The following is a 17250-nucleotide window of genomic DNA, read 5'->3' as shown; positions in this document are numbered from 1 at the left end:
CTACTTCAACTAAATGATATCTTCAAAAGCCAACCCACCAGCCCGACAATGACATGGGCTAGTGCTCGTATCTCAATTCCTCAAGTAGTCACTCCATGACATGAAACAAACCTAGCACAATAAACAAATCATAAATTCACATAAATAAATGAATGTCTGTGTTCAACTGGCATGACTTGCAGATTTTGATTGAAAATAATAATGGCAAAAAATTGGCCACCTGTCTTAGGAAAATCATTCAAGCAAAATTTTGATGTCATAACAATTCTTAAATTTAGTTTTTAGGCAAATATAAAAATATTAGGATGGTATGATAAATGCTTGATTTCATACAACATGATATACAAGAAAGATTTCCAAAAACAAGGCACACCAAATAATAATAATCTACACTGTCACAATTAATAAACCTCAGTCCAATATTGGATATAGAACATAGCCACACATATAGTCCGGTTTCTGTTTGCCAGATTTACATCCAGAAAAAATTCAACGAAATTTTTTATTTGAGAAAAGTTAAATGAAAACAATCATTGTATTATGATGATCGACCCATCCTAATGTACAAAACAAAAAACAATTGTTATGCTTCAGTAGCTCCATTATGGAGCAACCTTAATTGTTATGTCCTCCCGATTAATAATAACAAAAGAATTTGCAATAAAGAATAAGCAAACATCACTTTTAAATGGTAACATATCGTCCTCTCTATGTTAAAAGCAAGCAAAAATAAAATTGAAAGAAAAATACTTGATTTTGGGTAATTTGATGATGTATTGATCCCATGAACTGACCGGACTTTTTTATTTTTGCTTAAAAAAAAAGAAAATTTACGCATTTTTTATGAACAGAAACTGTCAAGTTATGAAAGAATATTCCGCTTGGCACTGCCTGTATATGGGAAAAGATATTTTCTATCAAATTGTGTGGATATGTTAAATGCAACTTAGAATTATAGGAAAAATATAAATATACGCTAAAATTATTTGTCAAGAAAGGAAAATTGCCAAAAAGATGTTCCGTATTGGTGATGACATCAACAATGAAATTGCGCATAAAATTGTCTTATTTTTAAGTTGAAATTAAAATTCTCCAACAAACAAACAAACAACAAATCACAATTTTTAAATAGTTTGTCTAAATGGAATTTTTGTCTACAACAAAAAAAAAACATCGCTTAGAACAAGGGCGTACAATTCAATTATAAAATACATGAATTTCGAAACGAAAACAAGCAACGTAATTATGAGTACAAATTATTAAATTCTTACTACAAACAAAAAAACCAAAGCGATTTTCTATTGTTGTTTAAGATGAACGTGGGATCAGAGCTGTTATCGTTGAGTTTTCAGCAAAAGTTCATTGGACATTAAATATATGAATGTTTTCTAAATAAAAAGGAAGTAGAACCACAAAAAATGCCATATTTTGAAATGCGGTGATATTAGTTTTAGCTTTGTCTTCTTATTATGGTTGCATCAAAATTGTCACAGGTAAGGGTCAATGGCATTAAAATTTAACCGTTTACACAAACAATTTTTGTATAGACCATATAAGAACATAAATTAATTAATCATTGAAATACAGAGCTTTTTGTTTTAAATAAAGAAAAATAGTTGGGAATACCCTCGTATTGGCTCATTTGAAATTCAATGTGGTGAGAATGATGTCTAATGTAGTGGAAAAATATTTGCATGTTAACAAATCTACGTCACAATACAAATAAAGTTGTAATTTTCCCACAATTAAAAGCGAACCAAATCACAATTAACGTTAAACACGCCATATCAATGATATATCTCCTAATAAATAAAGTGATATATAGTACAGATTAATAAATTAATTTATAAATATTTATTGCCGTTTAATCGATTAAAAACTTCCGGTTGTAAATTAGCGTATTTTTTTCTTCAAATGAAATTGAGGTTGAATGAAATTTTTTTTCTAATTTTCTCCAGCCCACTGAAATGTTCTTGATATCAAATAGGCTTCAAAACTTTTATGAACAAACTGTGGGTATAAATTTCAAAGACTAGACAAATAATCTCAATGTCAACTAAAACAGAAAAAAATGTTTGTACAATTCTCTGTTTTTAGTGCATTTTTGCTTTTAGAAGAAGGAGGAATTTCGTACATGATAGTTAAAAAATATATTAAAATATAGTTGTTGATTTTGTTATAAATCGTTACACTGATGATATGAACTAAAAATCGGTATAAAAATAAAAGGTCGTACAAATATGTTAACACAAAATATAAAAAAATGTTCGTACAGTTGAAGTATGGCGTTGTTAATATGGTCATGATTTGGCGACAATGATGTTTTTTTTAGATTTAGTTATCTGTTTTGTGAGAAAAGTAATTTTCCCTGTTTTATTACCCTTACAGGATTCGCACTTTCGATACGATTCCCAATATATGGTTTACGTCTGACGAGGTGTTAAGTGCACTTTGCTCCTTGAAATTAGATTTTAGCCCTGGCACGGATGGAGTTCCTTCAGCGGTATTAAGGAACTGTGCATCCGTGTTGTGCATTCCCCTGACGAATCTATTCAATTATTCTTTGTCATCAGGTTGTTTTCCTACGTTATGGAAGGAGAGCTACATTATACCCTTGTACAAGAAGGGAAATAGGACGGAGATAGAGAATTACAGGGGAATAGCCAAACTAAGTGCTATTCCGAAGCTTTTTGAACGATTGGTTACTGATAGACTCGTTCACTCATTAAGGTCTATATTTTCGATGTATCAACACGGTTTTATGAAAGGGAAGTCTACGTCGACAAATCTTTTGGAGTTTACCTCATATATACATGATGCATTCTCAAGGCGTAATCAAGTTGATGTTGTCTATACTGACTTCAGCAAGGCCTTTGATAAGGTTAATCATCGTCTATTGTTGTATAAGTTATCTGCGCTAGGGTTTCCTCCAGCTTTACTATGCTGGATTTCATCCTACTCGTCTGACAGGGTTCAATGCGTTATGTTTAAGGGTCGAACATCTCGTAAGATATCGGTTACATCTGGGGTTCCTCAGGGAAGCCATATCGGACCAGTACTGTTCGCTCTTTATCTTGGCGATTTGTCATCGGCCATCCATCATTCAAATATATTGATGTATGCGGATGATGTGAAATTATTTTCGTCCATTAGTACGACGGTTGACTCTTGTCGTTTACAGGGAGATCTGGATCTGTTTGTTCGCTGGTGTGACATTAATGGAATGTGTCTCAATTTCGGCAAATGCAAGAAGATGACCTTCTTTCGGTCCAATGCTTTATTGACGAAATATTATATTGACAACGTTAAATTGGAAGACGTTCAAATATTTAATGATTTAGGTGTGTTATTTGATCGCAGACTGAAGTTTGATTCTCATGTTGAGTCAATTGTCTCCAGAGCTATGTCCACACTGGGTTTCATTAAGAGATGGTCGAGGGAATTTAATGATCCTTACCTTTCGAAACGTATCTATACCTCACTTGTCCGTTCGATCCTGGATTATGCGTCTGTCGTTTGGTCTCCCAGTTATCAATGTTATGTTGATAGAGTTGAATCGGTTCAGAAGAGATTTCTACTTTTTGCGTTACGTGGTTTAGGTTGGACTGATCCTCTGGATCTCCCTCCTTATGTAAATCGCTTGAAATTGATAGATTTACCGACTCTGGAGCGAAGACGTTTAGTGTTTGATGTAATTTTTATTAGTAGACTCCTGAAAGGTGAAATCAACTCACAGCAATTGATTAGTAAACTTGACATTAATGTTCCTTCACGTGTTACGCGACAATACACTCCATTGAAACTACCCGTCGTTAGAAATAATTACGAGGAACACAGTTCCTTTTACCGCCTCTGTAGACATTACAATGAATTTAGCAACGTATTTGATTTATCTGATCCGATTCATATTGTTAAACGAGTTTTGATACACGTCGTCCAGCATCGTACACCACTTTAAGCTTCGCCATGGAACTTCGTTATAATTCTACCTAAGTCTTTACCCCGTACCCTGGAAAATTGGCTGTCTCGAGAACTGTTCCAGTAAAATTCTCTCCTGTTCTGATCGCATCACTGTTCCTGCCTTCCAAGTTGTTCCTGCTAACCTATATCATCTGTCAGCAAATTGTTCCTGCCTCTACCGTTCTATTTGTCTCTTCAATTTACTGCTTCCTGATTTACTGTTTCCTGATTGTTGTCTCACCATTTCCTATAATCTGATGGATTCGAATGTTCCTGTCACCAGCTTACATTTTTGTTCCCGTTTGTGACAATCCCGTTATTATGCCAACGTACACCAGTTTTTTTTCTTCTCAACTTCTTTTTATCTGGTCGTAATTGTCACATTTTAAAGAAGTTGAGGCCATCTATTTTGTTCATTTTATCCAGTTTTTTTATCGTTACATAATTTTTTTTCTGGTCCGCATTTTTTTGTTTAACGTTAAAGTATATATAAACTTATTGTACTAATGAATTTATCTTCAAGCTGGCTTACCATAGCTTAATGAATAAATAAATAAATATGTATTTAACAATGCATAGTAGAAATCCTAAACAATAGAATATAATTTAGTTCCTTCACAAACTGTTTACTTTTTTCAGTTCAAACTCTTTTTCAGATACACCAAAAAATGTTCAAAATCAAAATTCTAATTAATTTTGAAAAAAAAAATCAATTTAGCATTTAATTGATTTCAATAAAACATTTAATTAATTTTTTAATCAATACAAAAATCATTCACAAATATTAATTGTGTAATTATTTTTAAAATGTGGTTGGAAATTGATTGTAATAACATTGAAGCAATTTCAATTAATGGTTATTGTTTTATTGTTAATTTTTTATTTATTACTTTTTTTATTTGCAGGCCCAATTTATATTATGCATCGTTCACACCATTCGCGCTCTCTTCCAACAACAATGTCAATTCTCCAAATTCATCTCGAGTCTACTGTTACTCAATTCTTCGATATTCTTCTGCCTGTTCATGAATTTCTACATTCAGGCTTACAAAAAAGGTAAAGACGCCAAAGCATTGCACTCCAACCAACAGACGTCATGTGCCTCAGAATTACATCAAAAGTCAAAATCATACGAACTGAACAATAATAGCCAAGAAGTGCTGCCAATTCTAAACGAGAAGAAGGTCAACTAAGTGACACGTCCTCACATACTCTCAATCACCAAACAATTAACAACGTATAGTTTGAGAATACAAGGAAACGGATGTTCGAATGTTTCAACTAAAGCTAACATTTATCATCCATATGAAATTATCATCCGTACTGTTCCCTAACGCACATACCTGAGCGATTACATAAATAATTGTATATCGCTTAATGTCATTTAGCCAAAAGGTTTTCTTTTTCAGATCTTCAAATGTAGTTGTCAGCATTTTTCACTTATCCTAGGACCATTCGCATAAAAACAATTTCTTTCATGACAAAACTGCTAGGTTAGTAAAGTGCTGAATACGAAATATTGCAATGATTTTAAGATTTTTAAGTCCGGTAGACACCTCTAGAAGTATTTCGTTTACACGCCAATAATATCGATTCACTTAGTTTTTCTTATAAGAGAAAAAAGCGAACACTCGATGTCGACGTCCCATGGAGTTCTTATCAGCGAATCTTGCCATACATATCTTATCGAGAACAAAAATTTCTCTAGAGGAGCATACCGAACCGGTGATCATATATGTTGTTATTGTAAAAATAGCACTACCTGGTATATCCTAAAAAAAAAATGTTTTCAACGATAATCAATACATGACAGCCCTAGAGTATCAACCAAAAAAATGGAAGTGGAAAATTCAATTTTCTCGGATAATATCCCATATTGCAGACAATCTTATAGTACATATATATATATATATATATATATATATATATATATATATATATATATATATATATATATATATATATATATATATATATATATATATATATATATATATATATATATATATATATATATATATATATATATATATATATATATATATATATATATATATATATATATATATATATATATATATATATATATATATATATATATATATATATATATATATATATATATATATATATATATGAAAAATTCCAGCCAATGAGTAGTGATCCATAGTAGAATATCCTATGGTTTTGATCTGTGAACGCACCTTTGTACATATATGCAACATTGCTGTAGATTTTAATATGTGTTTGTGAACCCTTGTTTACGTTATGTGTTACGAAATTATGTAAATATGAAATTAGATTGTAAGTAGTATTATTATTTAAGGTATGTGTATATATACAAGTATATTTAGAAGATACATAAGATAAGTTAATACACACCTCTTTCAGTGGGTGGACAACAGCAAAATTCTCTTTATATTTCGATTTTTGCCAAACAACGCCATCTGAGTCGTATCTCTAAATATTACTGTCAAAGGGAAACTTTCACAAAAGAATGTTTAAATATAAACTAGTCTTAAATCACAAAACATAAATAGTAAATCATATATGTATGTATAACTTTTTCTACTCTTTTCATAGAAAGATGGTAGTTTAAATAGCTACTTTAGTGTAACTGAAATTTTGGTGTACAACTAGATAATAATTTACTTATAAGATTGACCGAAATAAACAGAAAATTTTTAAGAAGATTTTTTAATTAACATGAATGAAAATATTAAAAAAAAAACTAATTTTTATTTACTTCACTCCTGTTGCTGTAACAGCAACACAACTACAATTTGGTAATAGCATATAATCCGCTAAAAATTCTTTGATTGGTTAAGGTACTCTTGTAGTTTAGTAAACGCCAGAGATGGTCTGTATGAAACTTTTTTAGGTTTGTGACTGTCGCAAAGTTGTAAACGTCACATACGACCAACAAAAACTAGGTAACCACATCTCATTACAATTGACATTACCAGGAGTAAAGCTGTCATTACACGTTGCATTACATTGCGGCGAGTTATAATGCTCGGTAATTTTCGAATTGTTATTCTCAAACTTTTAGGCAGTTGCAGTTAACGAATTAGTAAAATAGAATAAGTGATGGTACCATTAGGTATAACTATAGGTATAACTTACATAAAAAATCAAAAAGAATATGTAATGTAACGGTAATTCTGAAAAATTTTCCGTTAAGAAATTTTTATCACAAATATTTCATAATAATTGTGTTTAATGACATTATCATATTATGTTCTAAATAAATGCTTTCTTATACCTCATTCACATTACACTTCCAAAATGCGTTTAAACTAAATTTCAAATGCAATTTGCCTTATAAAAAAGAGACTTAAAATCCACTTTTAGTAGATTTCGAACCTTATGTGAATTGGCTATTGGATATATTATAACGAAATTCACGAATCCAAGTCCCTTAAACAATCTACATTTATTTCTATTTTAAATGTGAAATTAATTTGCGTGTAATCTTATTTAGATTATTTATTAGATTTTTTGTTTATTTATACAATATTCGTTTCTATTCAAATAGTTCTCCTATTACAGCATCACTCGCCATATTTTGATCCATTGCAATCAGCGATAGAAATCAATATTTTCGAGATTTGGTTGCCTGAGGCAATAAGTGGCTATTTTGCAAGCTTTGGTGTATATACGAATAAGTCATTACATATTAGGTGATTATTTGCTTTAAATGCACTACTTATTTTATGGCCGAAAGTATGCCTGGGGAGAAGTACTTTCCTTCTAGGACATGCGTACACCCAAAGAAATTTGTTAGTAGGGACAGCAGAAAAGTCTGCTAAAACAGCAGAAAGTCTGCTGAAAAAGGGACAGCAGTCACTGTTTGCTGAAATAGCAAACATTTCCTGCTATTTTTGAAGCTAGATTACACTAAAACATGTTTTATTTTGGCTATAACAAATAAAAATGTCAACTTAGGAGCTATTATAACATAATTAAAACAATATTTTATGAAGATCTATAGTATTTGACCAAAAACCTGAATATTTATAAAATTGAGACATAACAGGAAACAAAATGTTTGCTCATCGTATTTAGGAGCTTGTAAGTATATTACAGTGCAAAAATACACCAAAAACTACTTTTGGTTCTTAAATATGCTTTGGGGAAAATTTTAAAACCTAAAAATGTTATAAATTGTTGTTCATTAGGCCCTGAAGTACAGAAATATAACAGCAGACATCGACTGCTGTTTTTAGCAGACTTTTTTCTATGAGTGTATGTAAATGTAATCCGAAGCGATGCCAATTAATAAGTGGTTATTAATTTTTAAATAGGCTTACCTACAAGATTACCGGGTAATGAGAGTTTTTGCTGGGCGCGTTTTAAATGTAGAAAAAGTAGCAAACGTCGCAAACACAAAATACTTCAGTCGCTTCAGTTAGGCAGCGAGTGCGATGATATCAAAAATGATATGTGTTAAGAAGTTTCAATTGTCTACAATGTTAATCAAATTATTAACGAGTTTAAGAATAGACTTATTTCAATGGGTGCACAAAACGGTCCGAACTTGCTCATAATTAATCGTTCACCAATTTTTGCGGAAAATGGAAGGAAGATTTTGCGAGCGAAAATGTTGTAATAATATTTCTTATCCGAAATTAAACAGTTTCATTGCATAAATTTAATATAGTGGTATGTAATGTTGGACATCTTTTCGGAATCTTCCGAACATATCTGGAATATATGTAAAAAAAAACACTTTTTGGTGTTCGGTCGAACCAGGGCTCGAACCCAGGACCCTTGGTACGCAAGGCTGACGTAGCTCTCACTGCTCCACTCCACCAACTAAACGTATGGTTCTGTTAAATAAAGTTTGTTTAATCGGCTCGTGGACGCCGCAAGCTATGCTACACCCAAAGAAATTTGTTAGTAGGGACAGCAGAAAAGTCTGCTAAAACAGCAGAAAGTCTGCTGAAAAAGGGACAGCAGTCACTGTTTGCTGAAATAGCAAACATTCCTTGCTATTTTTAAAGCTCGATTACACTAAAACATGTTTTATTTTGGCTAAAACAAATAAAAATGTCAACTTAGGAGCTATCCTAATATAATTAACAAAATATTTTATGAATATCTATAGTATTTGACCAAAAATCTGAATATTTATCGAATTGAGACATAACAGCAAACAGAATGTTTCCTGATCGTATTTAGGAGCTTATAAGTATATTACAGTGCAAAAATATACCAAAAAGTACTTTTGGTTCTTAAATATGCTTTGGGGAAAATTTTATAACCTAAAAATTTTATAAATTGTTGTTCATTAGGCCCTGAAGTACAAAAATATAACAGCAGACATCGACTGCTGTTTTTAGCAGACTTTTTTCTATAAGTGTATATAAATATAACTTATATGGATAATTGTCTTTTTTGCGTGTAAATGTCCACTTGGATGTAACCACCTACACTCATAGAAAAAGGCGGCTGTTATTAGCAAACACTGCTGTACTTCAGCAGACAAAAAACGTTTGTTTGCAATGTGTTTTTTTGTTTGCTAAAACAGCAAACAATTTGCTATTTGTGAACATCAGACATACTGATGTAAACATTTAGTAAATCCCCAGCAAAAATTAATTTTTTTCCACATGCAATCAAGTTTTAGAAAATACGCTGTTTTGTGGTTAAGGTAAAATTAAATATTGGACAATTACAAATCCCCGCGAGGATTTGGAAAAAATATATTTCTACCAAACGTTCTTCAAATGTAAAATTTAATTACAATTTAAAAGTTTAATAAAAAGAAAAAATTAAAAAAGGAAAACATACATTTGTTTTTTCGTTTTTTAATTCTTCATTCAAACTTTTGAAGGCATAACTTCTAAAGCAATGCAAAGGATCCGAAAACGAAGCACTTCCGTCCTATGACAAGCCCATGTAAAAATCATCTTCTAGTTCCAATTCAATTTTCACCAGTGCTGTTTGTCAAAAGCAAACAGGTTTTGCTAATTCAGCAATTGTTTGCTATTTCTGCAGAGAAAAATGCAGAATGTAAAAATCATCTTCTAGTTCCAATTCAATTTTCACCAGTGCTGTTTGTCAAAAGCAAACAGGTGTTGCTAATTCAGCAATTGTTTGCTATTTCTGCAGAGAAAAATGAGTTATTTTTCAACTAACAGATGTTCGTTGACACAAGTTTATTGACTGCTTTCCCCTGTTCAGCAGACAAAAACTGCTGTTTCACGGTTACTTTTTTGAATCAATTCCCTGCCAACATTTTTTGAATTTGACGGCGCTTCTGAGAATCCCCACCACGTCGAAAACAGTCGTATACGATATCCAAAACTCTTCGCAAAAGCGCCCTCACTATTGAGAAGTTGTACCACGCCAAGTTACTACAAAAAAGTATCGCATTAGTGCAATTATTAGGTGCCTTTTTAGATAAATTAGGACGACGTCAATAAGAGTCCCTTCAAACTATCAGATAAAGTGCATTTTCAGATAGTTGTAAAAGAATCATTGTGGTCAACTAAAACATGATTGTTTAGATGTCTATTAATTTGATTAAACATTTATAAATTCTTATAAATATAACATTTATACGACTATCACATCAAATTTAATATAATTTTTTGCATTAATAAAAGAATGATGTTGAGTTACAAATAGCAAGTTACATGTTGCAGCGTCTATCAGCCAGTGTTTTTATTCTCGATGGAGGCAGCGTGTCTGGAAAAATATCTGAAAAACGATTACTTTATTCTATTTGGAAAGTCAAAAATTTTTCATCAATATACCTTTCACAATTTTAAGCGAAACAACTATGTTTTCAGCACTTCATTATCGTTTCTATTTAAATAAATTATAATAAGCTAGTTGCGCTTGGTGTCTCACAAAATATAAAATGGCTCTTGTAACAATAGTGATGGCAAAATACTTTCATGTACATTTCATACTTTTTGATACACTTCCCCCATCACAGTTGGCGATTGTTGTGGTGTAATTTTGGAGTCTTTGAACTTTGAAATGCTGGCAGGGATAAAATGTTTCGCAATCTATAGGTGGGTATTAAGTTCGAGTTTAACCGCTAAAAGTCGCTAAAGTGAAAACTAAATCAGTAAGAAAAATGCATGAAATTATACATATTTGTTGCAAATTTTATTATAACTTGATGGGGAATAGCCCAAAGCAAATGTTAACAAAGTTTGTATTCCATAAAATGGATTATTAAAGAAAAGTAATCGTGAAAAAATGACGATTTTAGCAGCTAAAGGTGAGTATTAAGTTCGAGTTTAGCCGCTAAAATCGCTAAAATGAAAACTAAATCAGTAAGAAAAATGCATGAAATTATACGTATTTGTTGCAAATTTTATTATAACTTGATGGGGAAAAGCCCAAAGCAAATTTTCAAAAAATGGATTATTAAACTGATCATAGTACTCAGCTTAAACTTGGACTTAATACCCACCTTAAGCTGAGTACTATGTTCAGTTTTCAAGCTGAAAACCAGCTTATTTTCACGGTTAATTTTTTTAATCAATTAATTTCGAAATATTAAATGGTTCGCAATCAATACATTGGATCTTTTCCATCCATAATTTGAAGAGACTTGGTAAAAATGTTATCGTCTTCATATATATTTTATTTATTTATTTAAATATTTGTTTTTATTTATTTATTTATTTATTTAAATAAATAAAATATATTTTTGCGCTTTTAATTTAGTGTTTTGGTGAAAAACTCGAACATAGTACTCACCTTTATATGTGAAAACACATAATTAAAAGTGTAAAATATATATATGAAGACGAATATTTTTTTTATCAAGTCTTGTCAAATCATAGATGGAAACGATCTTATTATTTTTTTAGTACTCAATTTTTGAAATTAATTTATTCAAGAAAGAAACCACGAACACAGGCTGCATTTCGGCTTGAAAATTGAACATAGCACCCATCTTTACGTAACGTACCTTTCGTATCGGATCAGCTGTTTAATTTTGACATTCAGACAAAACATATGGCAACACCGTTGTCAAGGCATATTAAAGAGGTAAAGTCATGCAATCAGGTGACTAATATCGACATTCATCTTGTCAAAGGCTTTGTTTACGTTTAGTATTCAACAATGTTGATGTTTTATATGTGCATTCAACAATACAACAACACTACACATACACAAACACAACAACACTACACATACAAACAAAACTTGAGTGATCTTATTTTGACATTATTAATATCATGGGGGGGTACACACGCTTGCTCGTGACTTTACCTTTAATTAATATGCCTTGCACCGTTGTTAAAAAAGAAATAGAAACTTTGAAAGGCGTCAATTTTTGTTTGACCGCCTATTGCAGGTTCGAATTTTTTTATTTGATAGTATTTGTTTTGTTTACTTACGTATTATGTATTATGTATGTGTATCTATTTTATATGTATGAGTAAAATTAGTATTTTCTCAGAGTATTTTATTTCAAATTGCCTGCATATTAATGAACAATTTTAAATGGCTTAAGGCCGGTATGCACCTCTAGCGAAAAATTTCATTCCCATAAGAAATGCATTGCTATTTATGCTAACGAAATTTTCGGTAGCGTTCAATTTTGTAAGCTGGTACGCACCTCTAATGAAAATAACAGGGTTGTCAAAAGCATATTTTGGCAGCAAACATTTAATTAATTACAATCATTGTGTGCGTAGAAGTTTTAAAAGGTCTGTAAATAATAAACAATTTATTTGAGGAATATTTGGAACATATATTAACAATTTTTAAAAGCGATTAGCGGGTTTAAAATTTGTGTACACAGCCCTGTTTTTTGTTGTAGACTTAAATAAATTTTTGCTACCGAAAATTTCGCTAGAGGTGCATACCGGCCTTTAAATATAAATATCAAATTAAAAATATCTGGATGTGGAACAACTTTTCAGAGCGGAAAGAACATCATTGAATTGATCATCATCGTCTTTGTTTTTAAAGCGAATTTTTAACCTTCCCCATTAGCGTAGCTAGACAATTTTCCTAGGGGGGGCTATAGCCCCCCTAGCTAAAACTTTATAGACTGAACTTATAGGTTCAACTAATATTTTATTTCATAAAATTGAATAAAAAAATAGACATCAAAATAACGACAATCAATTTATAATAAAGCAACTAAAAGTACCCTGCGGGAAATTTGTGCAAATTGCCACTGACGGACCTATCACAGAACTGGTACCTGTGCTCCAGTTAGTTGCAATTTTCACATTTAGTGAAATAAAATTATCAGAATAACCTTTTGTTCGAGATATTTCAAAAGTTTTTTTTTTTCATTTCGGGTTCGAGTAGGAGCCCAAATGGAAAGAGATTTCTAAGAGTTTGTCCGAGACTGGTTCCTGAGGACCTGTTTATGGGTTGCTCCTGCTAAATTGTCCCAGGACATGTCCTTTGAGTCCAAGACGCGTCCTAAAATGTAAGTTTACTCCGTCAATGACAAACCCATGTTAAAGTGGACGGTCCCTTCCATACGTTTTAATCAGAACTGAGACTGGCCAGGCACTAGTCCCGTACCAGTTCTATGCACTTCCAAAAATGTCCTCACAAAGAAATTAACTATTTTAACTACACAGGAAGTTTTTTTACTTCATTTTTTTATATTTTAAAGCGTAATTTTTTGTTTTCTTTTTTCAAATAGTTTAAAAAAAGTTTAAGAATAAATAAAATGGTACAAATTATTCAAATTTTGCCACAAAAATGCTAAATCCATTATAGAAAAATTGATAATATTTGAAAAAACGTTTCAAACAAGCGTTAGAATGCATTAAAAATCATAAAAAGTATAAAAATTATTTATTTGGGAAAATATCACAAAATTTTTAATTCACATTCAAAACACTGAATTCAGATCATACCTTAAGAAGTGATGCAAATTCATTGCAGCGGTTGTTGAAACGGTGGACATTCGTTCTATGACAAGTTCAAATTACATTCATCGCTTCTCCGCCAATTTTGTACCACTTCCAGACCCAAAAAGAACATTTTCACTTCGTTTTTGGCGACGCTTTTTTGCAGTATTATTAAGATATTAATTTATGGAAGAATAGTTTTAATATCAATTACTATTTTTTATTCAACTAAATCATAAGTTCAACCACAGCTTTATTTCATAAATATCAGACCCAAGTAGTTCGATTGTGCATGAAAGTCTTTAGTGAAACTTTGTGCGTTGTACGAGTATATACTTGTTTAATTTTTATAAAAATGTAAAATCGTAAATAGGTTTTCAAATTCTGGGGGGGGCTAAAATTTTTCTGGGGGGTCTAAGCCCCCTCCCCAGAGGCCTTCCTACGCTTATGACCTTCCCCTGACACCAAATCCTTTATCCTTCGATTTTGGTTCATCATTTGTGGCAGGAAGAAACTTAGAAACTATTGACAAATTTCTAAATCTGAACGGATATATGAACTAAGGATGCATCCTCCATCCTGCATAAATGTGGTACCTTGAAAGCGGTAACATTTAACATGTATGCATTTATCCCATTTTATTTGTTGATCTATGTTATGGAACCATTCGACGACACTATAGGGCTATAGGTAGGGCAAACACTGATCCTTCATTTCGATCACAATTTGATGGCTACGACTCGAATTTTGTGGTTTTCAAAACATCTTTATGCCGCGTAGAAATATAAAAATACGGAAATTGTTTGGAAATTATTTGAAATTATATTATTTGGTAAGTTAAAATGGAATGAAAAGTTAAAGAAGTCTTTAAACGCATATTTATTTGCAGAAAACTAATATCTTTGGATGGTACATTTTTGGAAGCATTCAGAAGCTGATCGATGAAATTTTCCACAAATCTTTCAAAGTGCAACTACCCTGCCAACATTTTTTGAATTTGGGGACTCTTTTGAGAATCCCCACTACGTCGAAAACAATCATATACGACATCAAAAACTCGTCGGAAAAGCGCCGTCACTATTGAGAAGTTGTACCACGCCAAGTTACTACAAAAATGTTTCGCATGAGTGCAATTATTAGGTGCCTTTATAGATCAATTTAGAACGACGCCAATAAGGGACCCTCCAAACAATCAGAAAAAGTGCATTTTAAGATAGTTGTAAAAGAATCATTGTGGTCGAGTAAAACACGTTTGTTTAGATATTTATTAATTTGATTAAACATTTACAAATTCTTAAAAATATAACATTTATACCACTATCACATTACATTTAACATAATTTTTGGCATTAATGATGATGTTGAGTTACAAGTAGTGAGTTACATGTTGCTGCGTCTATCAACCAGTGTTTTTATTCCGTGGAGGCAGCGTGTCTGTAAAATATCTGAAAAACAATCACTTTATTCCATTTGGAAAATCACCAAATTGTTCACCAATATACCTTTCACAATTTTAAGCGTATAATCTATGTTTTAAGAACTTTATTTTCGTTTTTATTTAATTAAAATATAACAAGCTGGTTGCGCTTGGCGTTTCACAAAAAATGGCTTTTTTAACAGTAGGGATGGCAAATTACTTGCATGTAAAGGGTGATTATTTTGAGGTTAGGATTTTCATGCATTAGTATTTGACAGATCACGTGGGATTTCAGACATGGTGTCAAAGAGAAAGATGCTCAGTATGCTTTGACATTTCATCATGAATAGACTTACTAACGAGCAACGCTTGCAAATCATTGAATTTTATTACCAAAATCAGTGTTCGGTTCGAAATGTGTTTATCGACAAATTTTGTTCAGCGATGAGGCTCATTTCTGGTTGAATGGCTACGTAAATAAGCAAAATTGCCGCATTTGGAGTGAAGAGCAACCAGAAGCCGTTCAAGAACTGCCCATGCATCCCGAAAAATGCACTGTTTGGTGTGGTTTGTACGCTGGTGGAATCATTGGACCGTATTTTTTCAAAGATGCTGTTGGACGCAACGTTACGGTGAATGGCGATCGCTATCGTTCGATGCTAACAAACTTTTTGTTGCCAAAAATGGAAGAACTGAACTTGGTTGACATGTGGTTTCAACAAGATGGCGCTACATGCCACACAGCTCGCGATTCTATGGCCATTTTGAGGGAAAACTTCGGAGAACAATTCATCTCAAGAAATGGACCGGTAAGTTGGCCACCAAGATCATGCGATTTGACGCCTTTAGACTATATTTTGTGGGGCTACGTCAAGTCTAAAGTCTACAGAAATAAGCCAGCAACTATTCCAGCTTTGGAAGACAACATTTCCGAAGAAATTCGGGCTATTCCGGCCGAAATGCTCGAAAAAGTTGCCCAAAATTGGACTTTCCGAATGGACCACCTAAGACGCAGCCGCGGTCAACATTTAAATGAAATTATCTTCAAAAAGTAAATGTCATGGACCAATCTAACGTTTCAAATAAAGAACCGATGAGATTTTGCAAATTTTATGCGTTTTTTTTTAAAAAAAAGTTATCAAGCTCTTAACAAATCACCCTTTACTTTTTGATGTACCTTTTCATGATGGTTGAAGTGACATTTACGAGTCTGTGGTAACGATGAGGTTGAAATGGAACTTTGAAATGCTGGCAGGGTAATGGATGGATAATCTATCCTTTTCCATATCTACTAACTACACCTAGAAAACAAATTCATTGCCTCAACCGAATTATTTGCCAACCAATACGTACATATTACAGTTTTTATAAACATAAAATTATAATTCATAGACTTATACTTACCAGAAATGTCCTCCTAAAGGCCGGTATGCACCTCCCCTGCCAGCATTTCAAAGTTCCATTTCAACGTCATCGTTACCACAGACTCGTAAATGTCACTTCAACCATCATGAAAAGGTACATCAAAAAGTACATGCAAGTAATTTGCCATCCCTACTGTTAAAAAGGCCATTTTTTTGTGAAACGCCAAGCGCAACCAGCTTGTTATATTTTAATTAAATAAAAACGAAAATAAAGTTCTGAAAACATAGATTATACGCTTAAAATTGTGAAAGGTATATTGGTGAACAATTTGGTGATTTTCCAAATGGAATAAAGTGATTGTTTTTCAGATATTTTACAGACACGCTGCCTCCATGGAATAAAAACACTGGTTGATAGACGCAGCAACATGTAACTCGCTACTTGTAACTCAACATCATCATTAATGCCAAAAATTATGTTAAATGTAATGTGATAGTGGTATAAATGTTATATTTTTAAGAATTTGTAAATGTTTAATCAAATTAATAAATATCTAAACAAACGTGTTTTACTCGACCACAATGATTCTTTTACAACTATCTTAAAAAGCACTTTTTCTGATTGTTTGGAGGGTCCCTTATTGGCGTCGTTCTA

At 32.1% G+C, this 17250-nt stretch overlaps 1 protein-coding gene and 2 long non-coding RNA genes across 3 annotated transcripts in view; 2 read left to right on the top strand and 1 right to left on the bottom strand.

The window, feature by feature from the left end:
• LOC142225065 (very long chain fatty acid elongase 7) overlaps positions 1-5875 on the top strand; it is a 34034-nt gene extending 28159 nt beyond the window's left edge. The window contains exon 6 of the mRNA XM_075294842.1: positions 4866-5875. Coding sequence (XP_075150957.1) covers positions 4866-5153 — 288 coding nt within the window. The 3' untranslated portion in view covers positions 5154-5875. The remainder of the gene's footprint in view (positions 1-4865) is intronic.
• Positions 5876-15045: 9170 nt separating this feature from the next.
• On the bottom strand, positions 15046-15407 carry LOC142219774 (uncharacterized). Its single transcript, XR_012717761.1, has 2 exons — positions 15317-15407; positions 15046-15259 (listed from the first exon to the last, which is right to left on the bottom strand). It is a non-coding gene; the product is annotated as an uncharacterized LOC142219774 (long non-coding RNA).
• Positions 15408-16766: 1359 nt separating this feature from the next.
• LOC142219772 (uncharacterized) lies at positions 16767-17204 on the top strand. Its single transcript, XR_012717760.1, has 2 exons — positions 16767-16907; positions 16965-17204. It is a non-coding gene; the product is annotated as an uncharacterized LOC142219772 (long non-coding RNA).
• Positions 17205-17250: the final 46 nt, after the last annotated feature.

Source organism: Haematobia irritans, chromosome 1 (genome assembly GCF_050003625.1).
Source record: "Haematobia irritans isolate KBUSLIRL chromosome 1, ASM5000362v1, whole genome shotgun sequence".
NCBI lineage: Eukaryota > Metazoa > Arthropoda > Insecta > Diptera > Muscidae > Haematobia > Haematobia irritans.
This window is presented reverse-complemented; position numbering and strand designations above follow the sequence as displayed.